The sequence below is a fragment of the Hydractinia symbiolongicarpus genome, chromosome 1 (genome assembly GCF_029227915.1).
Source record: "Hydractinia symbiolongicarpus strain clone_291-10 chromosome 1, HSymV2.1, whole genome shotgun sequence".
In the NCBI taxonomy this organism is placed as follows: domain Eukaryota; kingdom Metazoa; phylum Cnidaria; class Hydrozoa; order Anthoathecata; family Hydractiniidae; genus Hydractinia; species Hydractinia symbiolongicarpus.
In genome coordinates, this window is record NC_079875.1 from 21,565,523 (window position 1) to 21,589,891 (window position 24,369).

The window sequence follows — 24,369 nt, forward strand, 5'->3', positions numbered from 1 at the left end:
CATAGGTGTGTTTGCTGTTGGTATACTTAATGATAATTGTCACAAGTCAAAAGGGATCTGATGGTTTGTACCATATGTCGAGTTTCAAAGACCAGCTACGAAACGATTTGTAATATAAAATGTCCAGCATAATAGTGTCATTAGTATAAACAATAGTATAAAAGTATAAATAATAATATAAATAAGATAGCAAGCCTGACCTGCAGCATGAACATCCAGCATTAAGTGCGTATTGAAATAAATAAGAAACTGTCACAGACAGCACATAAATTAATTAATGTTGCAAACTAACGGTAGTGAGACATGGACAGTTAAGCAGGAAGATCTTGACCGTTTAGAAAGGAATGATATGAGAATGGTTAGGTGGATGTGTAACACCAGTCTGAGAGACAGAAAGAGTTCAGATGAGCTAAGAAGCAGGCTAAGTCACCGTAGAATTAAAGATGTTATATTATGTTATGTTATGTTTATTATGTCGTGTAGCAAAACTATGTTCTTCCTATTTAGTTATTAATAATTCAATTATTTCTTCACTGTTTTTGTTATATTTATTAAAAACGCTATTGTAGCGACGCATTACCTTAATAATTTGTTTGGAGATCATATATTATAAAATACACCTCTTCACAGAAAAAGAAGTAAGCATAGTGAATTTGATCAGGCTTTGAACTATGAACTCATGTATGGTTTGTCTAGAGTACCCATTTGCAAGTAAGGATTTGTGTATGAGGTAATGTTTTCTTGCAGTCATTTTCTCCACCGTATTAGAATTATTGTTTTACATCTTAAAATTACATACTAGTTATAAAAATAAACCTGTTCTTTTTAGTTAAAAAAGGTTCGAATTAAATGTGTTATAATCATCAAACATGTTTTGGGGTAAGTTAACTTATTAATTTATGCCCAGCTTTAATTTCTTCCAGCTATTTCGTAACTATATTGCAGTAAGCTAGGACAGAACCTGTGTACCATTATAGAACGTGGATATTCTGCCGGTACCAGCAGAATAAGTGAGGGTATTTATTTTGCTAGTAGGTAACTACTGGCAGAATATTTCATAGATTTATTCTGCCCATAGTATAGGACCATTTATTTTGGTGACAGGCAACTCTGGCAGAATATTTGGGACATTTATAGTGCCAGCAGAATATTTAGATTTATTCTGCCGGCAGTGTAAATAGGGTAATTTATTCTGACAGTAGTAAAATAAGGGCTATTTTTTATGATATAGCTGCACACATTATTTTAATGGGGCATAAATTGTATTATTTGGGGCATTTATTCCGCTGGCAGTAAAAGAAATACTCATTTTGAGCTATGCAGACACAACTAGGTTCTGGCAGCTCTGCCAGACAACTCTGTGCAACATCCAACAACCCAAACAGTGTTCCATCTCCCCAATTTTCCCCACATAGCTTGGGTTAACCCAGGGCTATGTTAGCAATCACTCACCCATATTGAATTACTGTTAAGAGGAATTGAACCCCAGTCTCTTGCACAAAGTGCGAGAGTTATAACCACTAAGCTACAGCACCACATAACCACTAAGCTACAGAGAATTCGACTTGATGTAAAGTGGCAAGAGTCATATAAAAAGAGTATGTGATTCAATCGTATAAACCTGGATCTTTTACAGAATTTTCTCCACAAGAAACTTACCAATAGACCACAGGAGTTTTAAACAACAAAAAAAACTGGAAGAAATAAACAACAGCATAATGGTTTGCCTCAAACTATCAATGGTGTTAACTACCATTTTTTTTAAAATATATATAAAACAAATCTAAATTTTACCCAGGTTTTTCTAGCCAGCTACCTAGGTGCAGTTAAATTTCCTGAAGTATGTATGTCATGTTTTTAAATTGCTATAGAATCCATGATTTGTTTCCTTAGACAGTGTTTTTTTTCAAGTTTTAGAGCTAAATCATAATGCCAGAATAGGTTTACCACAAAATAGAGGCCAGCTAGCAAGTTGAAACAGACTTAGTTCACACTTTCTTAGCATATACAAAATGGTGTTTATTAAAGGGGAAGTTCGGTCAAAAATTATATTTTCATAGTCAATAGTCATAAAAGAAAAAAAAACTGATATATACCATAATTCTTTTCAAGTGAAACCCTCTTTTTACTGAAATAATCTGTGTTAAACACGCGTAAAAACACCTCCCTATATTGACCCCTTTACATTTTTACAAAGGCTGGGTCGAGTTGAAATTATGACGTTTTATAGTTCAAAAAACAAAATTCAGTGGTGGGATTAGATGTAATCGCATAAAGAAGTATTTTGTCTATACATTTTTATTATTTAAATTATAAATTTATGCCAAACTGTGCTGTCATTGGCTGTACAAATCGAAGTAGCGATAATAAATAGACAGAAAAAGATACAGGGAGGGAGGAAAATAAGGAGGTAGAGAACGAAAAGCTGTCAACGAAAGACGAAGATAATAATGAAAGAAAAAATCGGATGGTCTCTTAATCAGATTCCCAGTGCCAAAAAAATAAAGAGCTCTGAAAAAAATAGCTACATAATATAAAAATAAGTGGTACCTTGCTAAAAGGCTCTGGATTTTATATGTTCTTGGCATTTAGAACCTGAATGCTTCGAAACCACCTGACTCATATGTTATCAGCCTACTCTGTCTCTTACTGAATGATGTGTTGCAAACCACCATGTCCGTTGCCATTCTAAACTCAAGCAATCTCTCCCCTTCCTTATTTCTGCTCCCTAATCCATAGCCTCCATGCACACCTCTATAACCTTCACATGACTTCCCAACATGACCATTAAAGTCGCCGCCCACCATGACAAGTTCAATGTCTCCAAACTTTGATGTGACTGCTATTAACTCATCATAAAACTTATCTTTATCTTCCTCACTGAGTCCACACTGTGGAGCATAAACTGACAGAAAAGAGACAATCCTATTACCTATCAAAAACTTTATCACTATAATACGACTATTAACACGCATAACATCTATTACTTTTTCTACCCACTTCTCTGCAACGAATATGCCAACTCCTCCATATCCATCACTATTACCAATCCAAAAAAGCTTATACCTTGCCCTCCTACCTTCCACAAATCTCACTGAAGCTCCTCTCTGAAGCTGGCTACAATAATCATACATTGGCAAGACCAAAGTCTTTCGAGCAGTCAGCAAAACATCTTTTCTCCTGGATTGGAAAGTACGCAGCATCCAAACTGACATGTTTCTTATAGATCATTAGAAAAAAATTTTCATATTTTTTTTGGTCCAGAAATTTTTCCGTCTGAAATTTGTGCCTGTTAAAGTTTTTCTGTCTGAAAATTTTGGTTTTTCTAATTTTAACAATATTCTGTTAGGTTGTGAATTTCGAAACCTATCTACACTAATTGGGTTATTGGCCTACATGCCCATTTACAAAATAATCCGGCCATAATTTGCAATGGTTTCGACGAAGCTGATATTTTCCGCATTTTTGTTCTTAGTGTAACCCCATCTTTTGAATCTGTTCTTTACAAAAAAGATCATTGGACATTTAAAGTTATTAAACAATATTTTGTTTTTCAGCACATTTTATATATATTGTTTAGGTCAATTTGTCAACAAGTGGCATCGTGAATATTTTAACATTTAACATGCTCAAGTATCATCAGCAAAAGATCTTACAAATGATTCTTTAACTTTTTTATCAATGTCAATAATCAATTAAGGCACTCATGATAGGACAGTGAAAAGTTCCGATTTACAACACTGAATGAATAGACCCATCTTCCAATTTTTTCACTGATACATAGCTTTTTCATCTTGACCTGCCAGTTTTTCTTTTTTCCCTTATACAAAAGTTTACAAAATTTTGCGGATTTTTTTACATGCCCACACATAAAAAAGCAGGAGGTTAAATAGCTATTATTTAAATTCTTACAGATATTATGGAAGCACAGTATATGAATCATAGAAAGTAATTTTCAGCAAAACCTTCTTTTTAAAGGCATATATGTGGCTTATGTCGGTGTTGTTTATATTTACCTATGGGTATGTTCTCGAAATAGTATGTTGCACAGAAGGTGGTGTATTCTATAAGCCGTATCATAAACTCAGAAGACCTGACTGTACCAATATCACACTTGAAAAACACACACACTAAGGCAAGAAAAAAAGTGTGTAAAAATGCATCTAATTACATGCTAATATAAAATCACCTGGGCTCCTTTCTATTTTTTTAGGCATTACATTAGAATCTGGGAAGAAGTATACCCAAGTTCTCCAACGCTCATTTCATGTTACAATGGCAGCTCTAGGTAGGTGAAAGTTGTAGTAAACATAGCAACTGTTGATGTTGTTTTTATTGGCGATATGTATACACATCAGTAATATTTTGAAACTTGAACTTTGAAAAATGCTCACAATATATGCTTACTTTTGTCGAATTATACGAAATTATAGTCAAGGTCTAACTGTATTTCTTCACATTAATTTTTGTTTTTGTTTTTTGTGCAGCAACATTACAACTTTTTCTCGACACGGAAAAGAAACATAGGCCAACTCAAAGAAAAGTAAAAAGTCTGTCATGTCTACTTTTTGTTTTCTTTCTTAAACTTACCCAACAGGTCTTGCCCAAGAGCTGGTGGGTAAGTAGCTACAAATGTGTATTGTGCTTTTTAAGGCGGCGAATTGTGAAACAGAAATCTGTCAAATGATTACATTCGCCTTTAAAAACACTAAACTGAACTGAACTGAACATTGCTGAAATGCTGACATTGAAATGTTAAATTTGAACAATCTTTGTTTTAATAATCAACAGACTATGAATCAACAGGGTTTTGCAATGAGTGAATTCCACTTGTACAGGGTTGATGGTTTTCATGTGTTCTGGAACGAATATTTGTAACCATCAGTTATAGCTCTTTTATTGTGTAAATTTGGAATAAAATAGAATTTGTACCTAAAAAATGGCCTCTTCTACCTGGCCTATATTATGTATTTACTAGTCGATAAAGCCCGTGGAAAAATCCATTTAGGCAGGATAAAAATGAAAAAAGAGCGTCATTTCAATTTTGATGACGTCAGCAACCCATCCACAAAAAAAATTAGAACCTTGTTTTCACGTTGCTCAAACTGCTGATCAAGAAAATGTTTATGATCATGTGCTTTTGATGAGCGGTTAATGAGATATAAGGGCTTAAATATTTTGCTGACGTCAGCAATGACCTGTCAAAACTGTAAAGAAAATTTTAAAAAATTTGTATACCTGTTGCCCTCATCGTATAGTCCTTGAAACGCTGATCAAGAAAATGTATAGGACTATGTACTTTTGACAAACGGTTGCAGAGATATTAAGGTTTGAAGGTTTTTTGATGACGTCATCCCGTCTATTCCGAAACGAATTTGGTGACCCAGGTTTGGGAAACTTGCCTATATTGGTCCTAGGTGGTCCCTACTTACCCACGCGGTGAAAAATCATTGACGTCACCACTTCGTTTCCAAGTTATTTGGCCTCAAAGTTTTAGGTCCACTGTAATGGCTTTATTAATTAATATATAGGATATATATAAAGTAGTGTTATTGACGTCGCGACGAAACGTCATAAAATTTAACATTTGAGACATAATTTTTTCGGCGACTTCAAAGAAAATTTTTGGCGACATCAAAAGAAATTGAGGATATCCACTATGACCGTCACATACACTTCGTATATTATATAAGACTAGTCGATAAAGCCCGTGGAAAAATCCATTTGTGCAGAATAAAAACAAAAAAGAAGCGTCATTTAAATTTTGATGACGTCAGCAACCCATCCATAAAAATATAATTTAGAACCTTGTTTTCACGTTGCCTCTATTGGTAGAGCTTAAAATGCTGATCAAGAAAATTTATGTGATCATGCGCTTTTGATGAGCGGTTAATGAGATATAAGAGTTTAAAAATTTTGGACGTCAGCAATGGCCCGTCAAAACCTAAAAATTTTTTTTAGAAATTTGTATACCTGTTGCCTTCATGGCATAGATCTTGAAACACTAATCAAGAAAATGTATAGGATCGTGTACTTTTGACAAACAGTGGCTGAGATATTAGGGTTTGAAGGTTCTTGATGATGTCATTAACCCGTCCATTCCGAAACGGATTCGGGGACCCAGGTTTGGGAAAATTACCCAAATTGGTCCTAGGTGGTCCTTAGGTACCCACGCGGTGGAAAATCATTGACGTCACCACCTCGTTTCCAAGTTATTTGGCCTCAAAATTTTGGGTGCATTGTAGTGGCTTTATTAATTTAATATAAGATATTGACGTTAAAGTAGTAGTATTGACGTCCCGCCTTAACGTCAGAAAATTTAACACATTAGACATGCATTTTTCGGCAACATCAAAGGAAAATAAGCATATCAACTTTGCCTGTCTAGTCGATAAGGCCCGTGGAAAAATCCACTCAGGCAGATAATGTGCAGATTAAAAGCAAAATTTTTTTTAGAGCTTTGTTTACCCGTTGCCTTCATCGTATAGATACTGGATCGAAAATAAAATGGCGTTATCTTTAACAATGTATTCCTAATATCGTTTGTTTCAAAATTCTATATTTATATATTTTATTTACAATCTTATAACAATTTTATAACAATCTGCTCAATAAAACAATCTGCTCAATAAAACAATCTGCTCAATTAAAGAACTCAATAATATATAGAACTCAATAAAAGAACTGAAATTGTGGCGAAATGCAGACACATGAACAAATTTTATCTGGCTACGTACGACTCACGCGACTGACGTCATTTTTACATTTTTTTTACGTCTATTTTTGGTACCATTGTATTGCAACTTTTACGGTTAGGTTTTATTACTACTGAAGATTGTTGTCCGTGTGGCGGCATGAAACTATTAGTTTAGAAAATACAAACCATTGTTTTCTTTACATGTATATTTTATTCACTGTATTTTTGAGTCAGCTATAAAAATTCCATATGAAGTTTCCCTCGCCCGACAACTATATTCGTCACTTTTACAGAAACTTAGTCAAAGTTTAATTTATTCATTGCATCATATAAAGAAAAAGAAAGAATAAATTTTATTATTATATACCCGTAAGCAAAAACAGCCATTGAATAAATAATCGTATTCCACCCGTATTATTCAATGCTTGTGACGTAACAATAGTTTTGACAAAACATTCGTAAACGCATGTTTTGATTTTATCCTTTCCGCCTCATTAATTTTTATCGTAATTAACTGTGATTGGTTGTTTCTTAGTGGTCCGTTTTCTGATTGGTCGATTTCCAAACACGTGAAATGGCGGGAACTTTTTTGTCGAGAAAATTCTTTTTACAAAAACATCAAAACAAAGAAATCTCTTTTGGGTATATAATAAAACATATATACAATAGGTAAACATAGGTTATTGGATTTATTAACCCTCGGTGATATTATATTCAACTCCGCTGCGCGTCGTTGAATATAAATCACCTCGGATTAATAAATCTCAATAACCTATGTTTACCTATTGTATATCTACTTATTATATATAAGTTAAATATAGATATGAATACAATTGTTTATATCTTTATACAACTATTAATTGAACATTAATTCAACGTCAATAATTTTGTAAAGGTAAGGATTTCATGATCTCGATTCATGATTTGCAAATTTAGGTAAATAATTTTACGAAAAAATCCATATATAAATAATTGTTCCATCGTAAACACATGCATAACAGAGTGGCCCGGAAACTTATAGAAAAAACTCAGAATTTAATACTTATAGGAGGTTGCCGGATTCTTAAATAAGTAAGTGTAATAAGTAATTTAGAATGCAGTTAAGAATAATTAAAAAGCGATATGCTTTACCTAAGTTATCATCAGCGTTCACATCCATCACATCCATAGCATCCATAACGTGCCTAACATTCATTGCAGGTATATAAATAATAATTGCCTTAAAAAGGAACATTAAAATTTACTCAATACTTTTTGTACTGAAATTGCAGAATATACTAAACATGTGCTTTCAGTTTATGATTTATATGTTAGGCGCAAGGATGATTTCCCGGGAAATGTAATTTATAATTATATTACACTGAATGAATGAAGAAACTTATATCAAAAGTCGACGAACCCTTGTAAAAATATTAATACAAAAATTAAAAAAAGCAATATTTTTTGTAAAAACACTTTTTATGATGCGCCTCAACGTTATTTAGCTGGGTAACTTTATATCAGCAAAAATTACTTTAAACAATTATAAAGTGGTACATTCATAATTCCTTTTGCTTTGACAGATATTTTTAGATTGAAATTGTTTATAAAGAAAAGACTGTATATCAAATTTCAAAACAGTGGCTTTCATAACATTCTGCTCCTCACAATTGTTATAAGTGAAAATCGGTCATAAACTTCTCGAATTTTACCATAACTGAGCTTTAAATATTTGTGTCCCAATACTTGAGAATACGATTTTTAAAAATAGGTTAAAGGTATTTAATATTTATTTATTAGCATTCAAAGTATCGCATTTAAGTTAGTATTTCAAATGACTAACTACTCTTTCAACATGAATATTTTAAATTTCTTAATTTGACAAAATACATGATTCGTTAGATGTTTTTATATTATATGGGCAGGTTATCATCAAATATTGTACCCCTTGTAGTTAAGTTAATTAATGGGCGTTCTAACATGCGAATCATTTAACGAAGTGCACCAAGTGAAGGTAAGCCATAGGACTAAAATAAAAAAGATGCCTGTCTAACACAACACTTATACAATATGCATCTTTACATTACATTTAGGGTTTAATGAAATACAAAATACTTCAATTAATAAAACATTCGTTTAACGAACTTTGAACATGCAAATTTAAATATCCACACAGAGTAGTTTTACTGTCAGCACTATTTCCCCCTGACACGCCCATATACACGTATGTGACGATTAGTACACCCAATGTCAGTACTATTGTTTTTTGACACGCCCTATATAATAATATTCATAAAACTATTATTAATGACGAAGTGTACAACTACTCTCATGTTGTATAACATAAGGTTAGGCCAGCGTCAAAGGTTGCCTGGCACGTATCCCTCCTATAGAGGTGTACTTCTCCCTTCTTGACAGCACAAATGTGTCACACTATACAACATGGCGGATAGTAAATACAACATCTAAAAATGTGCAAATAAAGTTTTGAAGATGATTTCCAAATCCAAAACAAAATTGTTATAAGATTTAATATTTGCATATATATTCTTCAGGGAATCACGTAAGAACTTGTCGGTAAACAACATTTTGAGTATAACATTCCCTATTAAAAAATCCTTGCCTGGATGAGGGAACAACACTACTCGAACATCACCAAATGCTCTTGCTCTAGAAAAAGCAACATACAGCTGACCATGAGAAAAACATGGCCTGTGCAACAATATACCAACCTTTTCAAAGGTTTGACCTTGTGCCTTGTTTATTGTCATAGCATAAGACAGCCTTAGTGGAAGCTGTCTGCGACGTAAGACAAAAGGCATACCTGTATTCGAAGGTGCAAGTTGCACCCTTGGAATAAGTACCCTATCTCCAATGGCATTGCCAGTGAGTACTTCAGCATCGACACAGTTGTCATGAATACGTCTTATATTTAGGCGAGTGCCATTACATAAACCAATATTTATGTTTATGTTTCTTAATAAAATAACAACGGCACCAGTTTTTAATTTAGGCAATGAGGAGGCATACCTGAAGGTGTGATACTATTTAAAAATTCTACCGGATATTGATTCCGTTCCTCATCATCATCACACACAACATCATCTGCACTAAAATAAACTCTTTCTTCACCAGGCAATAACGCCAACACCTGATCATTAATGAAGTGAGTCATCATTTGGGGGTGTGAGTACCACAGATGATGCCATAATATCCGGTGAAAGATCCCTAAACAAAGTATCAACAATACATTTGGGACGTCACTTCAATTGCACCTTGAAAAGGTTCTTGCTCCCGAACAGGTAATACACCTTTCCCAAGTTGCAGAAGTCATGCAGCAAATTCTTGTTCTCCTGGCCTTGTTCTCATGTTTCGATGTAATCGAAATTCTCTAACTAAGTGCCATAATGGAGAACTTTTTAAACACATGTCCACAATTTCAGTTGGTTTTCCTTTTCTGACAACAGGCAGTAACTGTGAAAAATCACCACCTAAAAGAACAACTTTACCTCCAAATGGAAGCTCATTATTACAAATATCTTGTAGAAGACGATCTATTGCATGAAAAGCATGCTTAGGAATCATGGAAGCTTCATCAAGTAAAAAGAGACTCTTTTGTCGCAATTCTGCACCATAAGCAGAAACCGAGGTTATGCTGCATGTACTGTTCTCTACAATAGGAACAGGTAACCGGAGTAGTCTATGAATGGTGGTACCCTTTTTCAAAAGTGTTGCTGCTATGCTAGTAAATGCAGCAATTCCAACTTGAAAACCTCTACCTGTAAGTTCAGAAATAAGGTAATTATAAGTAAAGGTTTTACCACTACCACCAGCACCTTCTAAATAAAACAGACGGTTGTTTTGGGCTGCATTGTTAGCAACATTTACAACAGCTTCTATGACTGCATTAGCCAGTGCAGTCTGTTCGTCAGTAAGTTGAGCCCTTAGTTGAAAAGGTCTTTCAGCCTCCATAGCTACATCAATGTTTTCAGCTGGGGGTAATTCATCTAAATGAGGAAGATTATAATCAGTAAGAGATTTACCAAATTGCCTAAGTACAGAATTAATATCTTGAAGCAGCCTGTACTCAGCCTCTTCCTCGTTCATTTGGCGAATATAATCTTCATACATTACATCCTTGTACCTTGTCCACAAAGTAAAACGATCAGAAGGTTCGCAGTGAGTAAGTATCACAGCAAACAGTTGCCTTAATTGCCGAGGCATCTGAAAGTTAACAGCTTCCTGCAAATTATTGTTCCATTCAGTATCATCTTGCAGGAGACCACGCAGTAAACAGGCGTCACGAAATGTTTCAGCAACATTGCCATTGACAGTTCGTAAATCTTCAAAAGAAGTTGCACCAGGTGTATGCAATAGCAACATACGTAAATAAAAAAGCTCACCTGCGCGTGGACTTACACTATACATTCTGGACACAATTTTACCATGACTGCGTTGTCTTGGTTTCCAAACTTTGTTCTTATTAAAAACAAAATGAAGAGGAATATCTGGATACATATATTGACGAGCATCATGATTCTCTGCATTTAACAAAAACCAAGCTGTTAATTTTGTAGCCTGATCTGAAGCTGGACAGCAGAGCCTTTTCATGAGATTGTTGGTGCATGTTAAATTCAAAAAGACGCCATATAGCTTCCGGTGCACTGACATACCGCGCATCTAAAAATGTCGGCACCTCATCATGATCAATACGTTCATTGATCTCAATGTTGACACAATCATGACCCTTATAAATATATTTATAGAGGTATTTAACAGATTTAACAGACATGCACGCCTCCAAGTTTATATGTGCATTGTATTTCTTGGAAAGCCATGGATTATATGGAACAATCCAGCGATTATCTACGTCAACCTTATTGACATTGATATGTATACCATTATCACGACGTCTATATAATGGATATCCATTGACTTCAGCTACCGTAGATGCTAAAAAGTTCTTTGGAAAACTTTTTGTGCAAACACCATCTTCCATACATCTGGAATTAGGATTCAGATGTCCACATGGTCCATGAATCATACACGATCGTACAATTTCAAACAGCTCAGGGTGTTCCTGTTGATTAGGAATTTCTGCCGAAATAACACTGTCTATGTCATCTGCATCCCTAAGAATTAACAAATGACAATGAGGCAAACCCCTCTTTTGGAATTCATACACATGTGCTATAGTCTTACCTAGAACTCCCATTTCAGTAACATCTTTAAGGAGTTCATTAAGTTTCAATTTAAAAACTTGAGAAACTAAATCAGGCCGATCGTGTGCACGTTGGCCTGCAAACAAATTTTCTGTAATTTCACGCCATTTTGGATTGCACGTAAAAGTCAGAAAAAAATCAGGTTTTCCAAACTTACCAATAACGGCCATAGCATCTTGATAGTTTTGAGCCATGGCACGTGGACTTCCTTGAAAACTTGAAGGAAGAACAACAACACGACCTGGTTGAAGGCCTCGCTCTTCAGCTCGTGCAATCAAATGGTCAGCTAAACCTTCATAGCTATCAACACTAAGGTTGGTTTGATTTACTCGAATGTAATTTAAATTATTACCTTCAACTTTAACATAAGAATCAACACAATACTGCTGAAACAATTTCTTACCATAATGAATCGGGCTGAAATACTCCCGACCAGCTAAACGGTAAGTATAATACTGCAACTTTGTAGTAGTGTTGCGAGTACGAATTGCACCTACAGCAACATGAGGTATCCTATTATGCCAACCTGGTTCACCCCTTGGAAAATATAGAGGATACACCATGGGCTCCAAGTTTGCAGACATTGTGGAAATATTCTGTAAATCACCTCCACGTGGATAGATAACAACATCCCTGTTTCCAGGAGGTGCTCCATCTTGGCCAACAAATACTGCCGCAACTTCATCATGATGTGGCAAGTTGTAGCGCCTTTGGTCGTTGCCAACTCTCATGTACATACGTACATCAGATGGAGCACGGTTTTGTGTTGCTGCCTGATTTAATTTTTCAGCTTCAACTTCAGCCATATACCTATAGGCAGCAGCAAACGGGCTTACTATGTCCATGACATCTTGAACAGTTTGCATCACATCTTCACGACAGCCATTATTTTCTTGACGTGCCATTCTTTCGTTGAGTGCCATACCTGCTTCATAAATATAAAGTTGGTTAAAAACAGGGGTTTGTCCTTCAGGAGGGTGAAGGCCCCCAACACGATGCCATATTTGACCACAGATACGAAAGCATGGTGGTCCACGGCCAGGTGGGGGGCGAAGGTTTGCTCCAAAAGAAGCAAATGCAACTGCACTATTATACTTACGTATATTTGCCTGAAAGTTTTTTGACTTAACAGTATCTGTATTTGTTAATAATTTCTTAAGCAAATTTTTTAATGCAACTTTACCAGTGTGACAACATTTGAAACAATTTTCATTTTCAAACTTTAAAGCTTGACAATACTCACATTTTTTGTCCATAGCACCTAAAAAATATAAATTAGGCAATACATTTTGCCGTGCAATATTATAATACGGCGCATTTCGGCGAGCACGAACAGCAGCATGTCTTTGGACATCAACTTGCTTTCTATTTATAACCTGCTGAGCGGATTCAGCATTACGCCTAGCAGTTTGTGTAACAGTGTCATTATGCCGTCTAGTATTGGCCTGACCTGTCGATTCCAATCGACGTAAAGATGCGACGCATTGACCATGTTGCCTACGTCTAGCTAAAGCAACATCCTCATTATCAGATAAACGTGGCACTACATTTCTCTGTATTTCCTGTGGAAATTCAAAATTTTGGGATATATGTGATTGTTGCCTCAAAATAGCACCTACCAATCCTTGATTATTGTCACGTTGTTGCAATACAAACCTACCCAAATTATTAAACAGCCTAAAACCACGAACAGTATTACTGCTGTCATTAATTCCAGACTCATTAGACATTATATCCTAATTAAAGTAAATAAAACAAATTAGGTACCACAGTTCCTTAAATGAGAAAAAATAAGATATTAATAGATACATAGCTAGGGACTTAAGGCTGACCGTTCTATTTTAAAAATTGATACCACTATTTTAAATTTAAAAAAATCCTCTTATTTGTAAAACAACAGTTTTGAAATGCTATCTAGCTAGCTATATATAATTACGAAATAAAGAATTTCTTACTCACAGTTTCAACTACATAGATTTTGATAAACTTTTTTCTCTCTTTTTTTGTGCAGTATCTAGCTAAAACATAACAAGACGTATGATATACGTAAACAATCTCGCGAATAAAGTTTACAAGAAGCTGTCTATTAAATTGTGATTTTTGTTACGAAGTTAGACACGACATTTTGCTAATCAGATAGGCAATAATATTTCTTACGCACTACGCAGTTATTTTTCAAAATTGATTTGTGAGATCTTTTTGAATGGAAAATTCCTCGAATAGTCAATTTTTGATGGGTCAGTCTGGGGTAAACTGACTGACAGAAAGAAGAAAAACCACAAGCCCCAAACAAAACAAACAAAAAAAACGGGGAATAAGAAAGTCACTCAGTGAGAAAAAGCAAAATAAAAAAATAAAAAATAATGTATGAGTAAATTTTAATTGTTCGAAAAAAATAGCTGCAGTTAAAAAAAAATTATTACCAGAATTGTCACAAACGGCAAACTTCGACAAAAAGAATCCTGTGCACTTTTGGCGCGGAGAAAATTAACAACAAACGGAATCGGAAAATTTACGTTCTTTCGGAGTGTTTCCGAAACCATATTTCTCTACGTTGGCGTGTCATTAGCGTAGCAAAAGGAATTTCGTTCTTGTTATTATTAATATATGGTGGAGCGTCTTTGTTTTCCTCTTAAGTTTTGTTGTGGAAATTTTATTTTTCGCAGACTACTTTCCAGGCATTTGAGGAGACCTTAATTTTGCCTACATTCATTTTTGAAAAAGTTGGTGGAAACACCTTTAATTTACAAGTTAGTTAAATAACGCTTTTGAACACTTATCTTATCTTTTTTTAAAAAAAAAAAAAAAAGTAAAATTAGTTACCAAGATAAGATTCGAACACACGACTACTCCCATGTCGGTGCTCAGAGAGGGAAAAATTTCCATTCTCGTAGGACACATTTGCGTTTTAATACAAGCTCACGAGCTTGTAATAAAAAGAAAACACTCTTTTAACTTATAGCTAGTTATCTTTTATAATTTAACTAATAACGGCTAGCTAGCAGGGTTCTCTGAATAAAAGTAGTAGTAGTAGTAGTGCAGTAAACTCTCTCAATAAAGGCTATAAAAAAGGGATACTTTAGTTAAAGCAGTCTAGTGACAGACAAATACATAAAGATGTCGGTGAGTATTGATGTTTAGAAGCTATTTTCTGTATAATCTTTACTCCAAGGTATAACATAATTTGCTTGAACAACTACAAAATTGATTGTTCTCACATCTTTGTACAGCATTTTAAATAATTAAACACGCATATTAGTTACGCACTTGAATATACTGTAATTTATGCAAAATTTGTAAACAAATTGGTTAGCTTTGTTGTTGTCTTAAAAATATAAATAAAACGGAAAACATAAGAAATATTTCCTTTTTTTTTGCACGAAGTTTATTTAACGAACTACTTTAATTTATGCAGAAACTTCTTAATATGGTAAAAAGTAAAACTTTAGTAATATACATCACTTGATAGCTATGTTCAGTAACCTATTAGCTGAATTGATTTTCTGCATTTTTTAAAAACACTTTCAGCAGCTTTATATTTAAAAACAAAAACTTTACCTGTAAATTCCTCCTTCTCACTTAACATAAAATGTTTATGTGTTTTTTATCTTTATCTTTAAACGATACTAATTTTTCTTCGCTTTTTTAAGTTCGCCTTTTGTCGCGAGAACTTTAAAAACAATTTTCTGTTTGTTTGTTTTTACACCAAGGGAACTTTCTATTCGAATGCCGTCCCGTTCGAAAGTACGAATTTGAGCGAATTATATTGCTTATTTTCTATCACGTGGTTTGTGACGGTTGCGAGACAAATGTAAACAAAACAAAAAAAATCGACAAACTCGCGCACTCGGTTGTTAAAAAACATCGTATTTGCAAAAGTCACAGACAGAACTGGCGTATTATTATATAGACTAGTCGATAAGGCCCGTGGAAAAATCCACTTAGGCAGGATAACAGAGAAAAACAACCGTCAATTAAATTTTGCTGACGTCAGCAGAGACCTGTCAAAACACAAACTTTATTTTTTTAAAAAATGTGTATGCCTGTTGCCTTCATCGTATAGATCTTGAAACGCTGATCAAGAAAATATATAGGATCGTGTACTTTTGACAAACGGATGCAGAGATATTAGGGTTTAAAGGTTTTTATGATGACGTCATTAACCCGTCCATTTCGAAACGGATTCGGTGACCCAGGTTTGGAAAACCTACCCAAATTGGTCCCAGGTAGTCCCTAGTTACCCAAGCAGGAGATGACGTCAGTTATTTTCACCCGTTTCCAAGTTATTTAGCCTTAAATTTAAAAGTGCAATGCAATGGCTTCACTAATCTTAATATACTTTCCTTTGACGTCAATATTGCTTTAACGCCAAAGTTTGGTAATATACAGAACAAATTTATAGACGATGTTTTATAGACTTTATCAAAGAAAAATTTTATCCACTTTGCAAAAGTGACAGACAGACAGAACTGGCGTATTATTATATAGACTAGTCGATAAGGCCCGTGGAAAAATCCACTTAGGCAATAGGTGTCAGCAGTGCAATTACAAAAAATTTTGGCGAAATTTAGTTTATCGTTGCCTGTACTGTGCAGAGCTTAAAACGCTGATTAAGAAAATGTATATGATCATGTGCTTTTGATAGCGGTTAATGAGATATAAGGGTTTCAAAATTTTGTCCCCCAAGTTTTTTTTTTAGAAATTTCTATACCTGTTGCTTTCATCGCATAGATCTTGAAACTCTGATCAGGAAAATGTATAGGATCATGTACTTTTGATAAACGGTTGCAGAGAAATTAGGGTTTGAAGGTTTTTCGATGACGTCATCAACCCGTCCATTCCGAAACGGATTCGGGACCCAGGTTTGGGAAAATTACCCATATTGGTCCTAATTGGTCCCTAGTTACCCACGGGGTGAAAAATCATTGACGTCACCACCTCGTTTCCAAGTTATTTGGCCTCAAAGTTTTAGGTGCACTGTAATGGCTTCATTAATTTAATATAGGATATTGACGTTAAAGTAGTGTTATTTTCGTCGCGTCGTAACGTCAGAAAATTTAGCATATTAGACATGCATATTTCGGCAAAATCAAAGGAAAATGAAGACATCCACTTTGCCTGTCACAGACACACAGACAGACACACCTAGCGTATTATTATAGAGACTAGTCGATAAAGCCCGTGGAAAAATCCACTGAAGCAGGATAAAATTGAAAAATGAGCGTCATATGAATTTTGATGACGTCAGCAACCCATCTGCAAAAAAAATTAGAACCTTGTTTTTACGCTGCCTTTATTGTGTAGACCTTAAAGCACTGATCAAGAAAATGTATGTAATCACGTGCTTTTGATAAATGGTTAATGAGATTTACGAGTTTAAAAATTTTGCTGACGTCAGCAAAGTCCCTAATAAAAGTACAGAAAAATATTTTTTCGAAATTTGTATACCCGTTGCCTTCATGTTATAGCTCTTGAAACGCTGATCAAGAAAATGTATAGGACCATGTACTTTTGACCAACGGTTATGAAAATATTGTGGTTTAAAGGTTTTTTGATGACGTCATAAACCCGTTCATTCCGAAACGTATTTGGGGATCCAGGTTTGGAAAATTACTCAAATTGGTCCCAGGTGGTCCCTAGTTACCCACGCAGGAGATGACGTCAGTTATTTCCAACCGTTTCCAAGTTATTTAGCCTTAAATTTAAAAGTGCAATGCAATGGCTTCACTAATCTTAATATACTTTCCTTTGACGTCAATATTGCTCTAACGTCAAAGTTTGCTAATTTACAGAACAAATTTATAGGCGATGTTTTATAGACTTTATCAAAGAAATTTTATCCACTTTGCAAAAGTCACAGACAGAAGCTCTGTATTATTATAAGAGATAGTCGATAAATCCCGTGGAGTAATCCACTTAGGCAGAAGGACAATGGAAAAATAGGTTGTTTTAGTTTTTTTGCTGACGTCAGCAGTGCAAATACAAAATAAATATATTTTTTTAGAAATTTGTATACCTGTTGCCTTCATCGTATAGATCTTGAAATGCTGATCAAGAAAATGTATATGATCATGTATCTTTGACAAACGGTTGCAGAGTTATCAAGGTTTAAATGTTTTTTGATGACGTCATCAAACCGTCCATTCCGAAACGGATTCGGGGACCCAAGTTTGGAAAACTTACCCAAATTGGTCCCAGGTTGTCCCTAGTTACCCACGCGGTGAAAAAACATTGACGTCACCACCTCGTTTCCAAGTTATTTGGCCTCAAAGTTTTAAGTGCATTGTAATGGCTTCACTAATCTTAATTAACTTTCCTTTGACGTCAATACTATTTTATCGGTAAAGTTTGGTAAATTACAGAACAATTTTATAGGCGATGTTTTATAGAATTTGTTAAAGAAAATTTTGAAGAATGTAATCCACTTTGCAAAAGTGACAGACAGACACACGGAACTGGCGTATTATTATATAGACTAGTGTTTAAAGCCCGTGGATAAATCCACTTAGGCAAAAGGTCAATAAAAAGAAAGTTGTTTTAGATGTATTGCTGACGTCAGCAGTGCAGTGCAGATAAAAAAAACATTGCGAAATTTGCTTATTCTTTGTCTGTAATGTGTAGAGGTTGAAACACTGGTCAAAATAACGTACAGAATCATATGGTCTCGACGAACGCCTAATGAGATATCAGGGATTAAAAATTTTGCTGACGTCAGCAAAGAACCGTCAAAACCCTAAATATTTTTTTAGAAATTAGTATACCTGTTGCCTCCATCGCATAGATCTTGAAACGCTGATCAAGAAAATGTATAAGATAATGTACCTTTGAGAAACGGTTGCAGAAATATTAGGGTTTAAAGGTTTTTTGATGACATCATCTACCCGTCCATTCCGAAACGGATTCGGGGATCCGGGTTTGGGAAAATTACCCAAATTGATCCTAGGTGGTCCCTAGTTACCCACGCGGTGAAAAATCATTGACGTCACCACCTCGTTTCCAAGTTATTTGGCCTCAAAGTTTTAGGTGCACTGTAATGGTTTCATTAATTTAATATATTGACGTTAAAGTAGTGTTATTTTCGTCGCGCCGTAACGTCAGAAAATTTGACATATTAGAGATGCATTTTTCGGCAACATCAAAGGAAAATGAAGACATCCACTTTGCCTGTCACAGACACACAGACAGACACACTTAGCGTATTATTATATAGACTAGTCGATAAGGCCCGTGGAAAAATCCACTCAGGCAAAAGGAAGATGGTAAAATAGATTGTTTTTACATTTTTTGCTGACGTCAGCAGTGCAAATACAAAATAAATAAATTCAGAAGCTTGTTTTCACGTTGCCTCTATTGTGTGGAGCTTAAAACGTTGATCAAGAAAATTTATATGATCATGTGCTTTTAATGAGCGGTTAATGAGATATAAGGGTTTGAAAATTTTGCTGACGTCAGCAATGGCCTGTCAAAACCTAAAAAATTTTTTTTTGCAAATTTGTATACATGTTGCCTTCATCGCATAGATCTTGAAACGCTGATCAGGAAAATGTATAGGATCATGCACTTTTGATAAACGGTTGCAGAGATATTAGGGTTTGAAGGTTTTTCGATGACGTCATCAACCCGTCCATTCCGAGAAACCCAGGTTTGGGAAAATTACCCAAATTGGTCCTAGTTGGTCCCTAGTTACCCACGCGGTGAAAAATCATTGACGTCACCACCTCGTTTCCAAGTTATTTGGCCTCAAAGTTTTAGGTGCACTGTAATGGCTTCATTAATTTAATATAGGATATTGACGTTAAAGTAGTGTTATTTTCGTCGCGTCGTAACGTCAGAAAATTTAACATATTAGACATGCATTTTTCGGCAACATCAAAGGAAAATGAAGACATCCACTTTGCCTGTCACAGACACACAGACACACCTAGCGTATTATTATATAGAAGATACTTACTGCAGGTGTAAAAAGCCGAAGTAGTAATATATGTATTGAAGTTTGCAAAGTATTTGAGTTTGAAAGATATTTTGATACTACAAAATTAACGTTTTTCACTTTTTGACACAATATCCATTCTTGTTAGAAGCCCATTTTAGGCCTAGCAAGAAAAATCTTTATCTACTGCCTATATTGGAGATTTTACAATATTTGATGGAATTTCTTCCTTGGTGGTGTTTGCTGTAGATGTGTTTTTACAATCACACCATGTATTACACATTTTGGACCTTTAGAAGGAGTTTGTCTTCGTGACTGAATTGTGCTTGCGTGGCAACAACAAAATAGTTTGATTAGTGCTAAAAATAAGTTATAACGGAGAGAGAAATATTTCGTACGGCATCAAACTATTAAGTCTTACCGATCTTTTTTTCCAATTGTGATTAAAATATATTTTTTTTAAGGGTTTGAGCCTGTTACAAGTGAACCTGTTGCAGTCGTTGTTGACGTAAACAAAGCACAATTTGTTCTGTGCACACTACAAGCAGATAAGATTCCGCAACAAACACTCAATTTAAATTTCACTGAAGGAGAAGAAGTTTCCTTTTCAATAGAAGGTGATGGCGAAGTGCACCTAACTGGTAAAATTGCTTTTATATCTGAAGTGAAACACGTACATTGTGCGTTGCAAATTCGCACATAATATTTTGCTGCATAATTCACCTAGAAGAACTGAAAAAGCGAGAGAAAAAAAATCTATTCTAGAATAGTGTGTGGGATTGCTAAAAACTTGTTGGAGAAAATTTAATTAAGTGTAGCTATAGTCTATGTAACACCCGAAAGTTAATTGCAAAAAAGTCTGCCAGGAATAAGCTACCAGCATGAGAAAGGTATTTATATCTTTAGCGTTTGCTTTTTAAGTTGTTGATGTGCTAACACGGCTTTCTTAGCTTGAATGGAAGCTTTAAATGCACTAGGCCTCCTTTTACAGCACACTCATTGGTAACTGTACCAATATGAACTGAAGAAGCGATCATGGGTGAATAATAAAGTGCCTGATAATTGACTTAGGTTATCTACTACCCACACCACATGAGTATATCATTTCCTCCTCGGACGAAGACACAGCAAATTCAGAGGAACAAGAAGAAGAAGAAACAGAGGATAATGAAGAGGATTCCAGTGATTATGTGGATGCAGGTGTGTAACTTACTGTAACGATGGGATGGGTAATATCATGCTTACCAGCAAAGTAATCAAACTATTGTTTTTGCTGTTGTTTAGTTCGTTTGATAGAGGAAGGACTAAATCTCAAGAAAAAGAAAGCGAAACACGACATACTGCGGCGAAGTATTTTTTCCTGTTTCTGTTCGTTCGCGCGCTCGGTCGTTCGTGTGGTCGGTCGTTCGCGTGGTCGGTCGTTCTTTCGTTCGTTCGATCTTTTTTTCTGAAGTAATTTATTTTTGTATGTTTTTTTTTAATTTATTTAGAAATACTTCTTAAAAGGAAAGATAAATCTTTAGAAGCGGACGACAAAACAATGAAGAAAACGTCATCAAAGTCATCAAACAAAAATACTGACGAAATAACAGGTATCTTCTTTTTGCATCAATGGGAGGGTTTCTCACAAGAAGGGGACTTCTACACGAGGTTCATAGCGGGTTTTTTAGCAGTAGGATAAAGATAAAAGATGTTTTATTTTCTTTGTGTACTGGTACTGGACAGCGGCTGAGATGTGTTTGGCTGCTACATAAATTTATACATCATTTGTCCTGTAGGGAAAGTGAAGCAGGTGAATCATGACCAATCGAAAGAAAATACTGACATTGAGACCGCGAGTAGCGAAAACCATGTATCTTCGTCTGTAAAAACGCAATGGTTGGATGATGTGAATAATAACCTTAGTCATGCTAACGTCAGCAATAATGGCAAGCTACAGCATAGAAAAAGAAAAGTTTTAGACGTTGGAACCAATAGCGGGGCCACATCCATGAAACGAAAGCGGAAGAAAAAAGCTAAGTGAAGACGTAAGATTGATGTTTGCATTATCTGAAGATGGATAGCTATACCTGTCGCAATGAAGCCTCATTTGTCAGTCCATTGAAGGAAAATGTAAAAATTAAATTCTTCCCCTTCAGCTGTAATTTGTAAATCCTACAGGGTTTTACCTTTCAAAGCGCCTACACACTTATCGTATACAAACCTTATTCATGAACACGTGATTTTATACACGTTATTTATTTTCCTCATATTTGCAGCCGCTGTGTGGGGGACCAGTGGAGTGACTCCTGCAAGTTGGATAAAGTTGGTCGCCTTCTTTAGCGGGAATCTACCTAATAGTCCCCGGATATGAAAGATACTTGACCTATTTTACATTTTCGACACAATGGACGGAGAGGATAAAGGCTACTCTTTATGACCATTCATGACCACAATTTTAAACGTCGTCGTCTGTACCTAATTTTTATTATATTAAAAGTGATAGTGTTTTCCGAATTTTCATTGGTTGTGTAAAAGTTACCGCCTAAAAACGCTTGGAATTTGACTTGACCTTACTTACAAAGCTGCCAAAATCAAGGTGTCGTAGTCAAAACACTTTTATTGATGCTCTCACCGAAGTACTTTATGATCACTGAGGCAAAAACAGCAACTTAAATCGTCCTTAATATTATATTGGGGGTCCAAATATAACTAAAAATCCCCTACATATACTGGATATGCATAATTTATTCGATATAAGCATCTTACTTTAACTCAAGTTGTCTAATATAATAACCTTTAAACTTTTTAAACTAGCTAGCTCCTTTGAAATTTTTGCATAGGTTTCTATGGTTATTATACAAGGTTATTGCACATAAAGCCAGTCGAAGCAACAACATTGACTTTAAAATCTTTTTAGACGTATTAATTACCTTTCATTTTTTTAGCAAATACATCTCGTTTTATATCTGTTCCCTCATCAAAACAAACTTTCGATTTACTGATATTTAATATATTTTACCGTTGCTTATCAGACCGTAGCTTATTCTACCGTCAAAAAGAATGCTGAAAGAAAATTTTCCGTTTTTTAGAAAATAAATCTAAGAATGTAGCAACTTCATGATAAAGAAGTAACTAGTCAATAATCAGGTTGTTTAGACGACTTTGTGGTTCTAAAGTTCAAATCATTTCTTGCACCTTGACTTTTTGTCCGTGGTCCGTTTATTACACGTTGTTTTTCAAAGTGTGCAGGGATTGAGCTCAATGAATCGTTTCGCAGCCTCTTTAATTACAATTTTATATTAAATCTCATGATGTAATATATGGCTTTCTGTTTCTCTAACAACTGGCGACGAAGTTAGAAAATTCTTTTTTTTTTATGAGAACAAACTTTCGCGAATAAAGTCTCAAGTTTCGCCGGTATCATGACTTATTTTACTACTATGAAATTAGGATTTTTTTAAGAGGCGAATAAAATATTTGCTTCGTAGTTCATAATCCAATTTCAAAACATCGTGAGACCTCGCGAATCAGTTGAACTAAGAGGTGATAAAATAAAACGACTTCTCGAGTTGAAAATAAAAGTGGTCACCCTGTCAAACATCGTTTTATTTATTTATTTTTTGTCAGACCTGTTAATAAGTGTGGGGCTGGTGAAACAGAAGAACCTTAGGTTGCGTTAAAACGGTAGGTGGTCATGAGTTACCGTTTTTATATCGAAGTTAGTCTGTACTGTGCACTAAGGCCTCGTCTCTCTTGCTTATAGTGCGTGCTATAATAATTGACCTATATTCTTGCTGAGGGTTAACACTGAGGCGCAATATTATTTGTACGTATGACATTTATACAATAATTTATCAAGTCTTGGGGATTATATTTTTTACTGCTTGATTTTATCAAAAGAAATGTATGAGCTTGTACTAAAGCCTAATTTCCATTCATCAAATTTCCTCCAGTGATCCATTTTTTGACATATGTTTTGTGGTCTGATTATGCGCATTGCCAACTCCGTTTTCAGCGCCTGTTGTCTCTTTTTTTATATCGGGACAGGGAGATGGCCCTGGAGGTAACGCCGTCACGCGATCCTTAAGCCGAATCTCCCCCGGACGATTTTCGCGACTATTTTTGTGACGAAAAGTGGAAACCAATTCAACGAAAATCGCGACCAATCAGATTCGACGATCGTCGTAAAAATCGTCCCGTGAAGATTTGCATTAAAAATGCACAATTTTCTTGATGTAATATTTAATGAGATTTTTCCCAATGAGCCAAAGTTTTATATATGACCTTGCAGAACTAAGCAAGCTCGGCGTTTTACGTCACAGATATTGCATCGAGTTTGTTTTCATTCCTCTCGTACGAAGCAGACAAACTGCTGCGACAAAGATTTAGCTGTATGAATCTTAAAGTTGCTCGTTTGTTATTATTATTCACAAAATGTCATTAGAAAGTGAAGACGGTTTAATTTGTCAATTTAACTGTGAATGCGTTAGCCAGGAAACCAAGCATAATTTTTCTTACCACTAGGAAATCGAAATAGTTAAGGTGGAAAAAAATTCGCC

General features: G+C 35.0%; 1 protein-coding gene across 2 annotated transcripts; it reads left to right on the forward strand.

Annotated features, from left to right (window-relative positions):
* The first annotated feature begins 85 nt into the window (after nt 1-85).
* On the forward strand, nt 86-22,324 carry LOC130645717 (46 kDa FK506-binding nuclear protein-like). Of its 2 annotated transcripts, none has more exons than XM_057451810.1 (8): nt 86-711; nt 830-879; nt 4,214-4,288; nt 20,293-20,469; nt 20,900-21,028; nt 21,113-21,178; nt 21,319-21,420; nt 21,607-22,324. In XM_057451810.1, exons 2-8 carry the CDS (start codon nt 870-872, stop codon nt 21,849-21,851), a joined length of 804 nt encoding a protein of 267 aa, XP_057307793.1. In that variant the 5' UTR covers nt 86-711; nt 830-869; the 3' UTR covers nt 21,852-22,324. The 2 variants fall into 2 exon arrangements, with proteins under 2 accessions (XP_057307793.1, XP_057307786.1); XM_057451803.1 differs by having other exon boundaries at nt 87-730.
* Nucleotides 22,325-24,369: the final 2,045 nt, after the last annotated feature.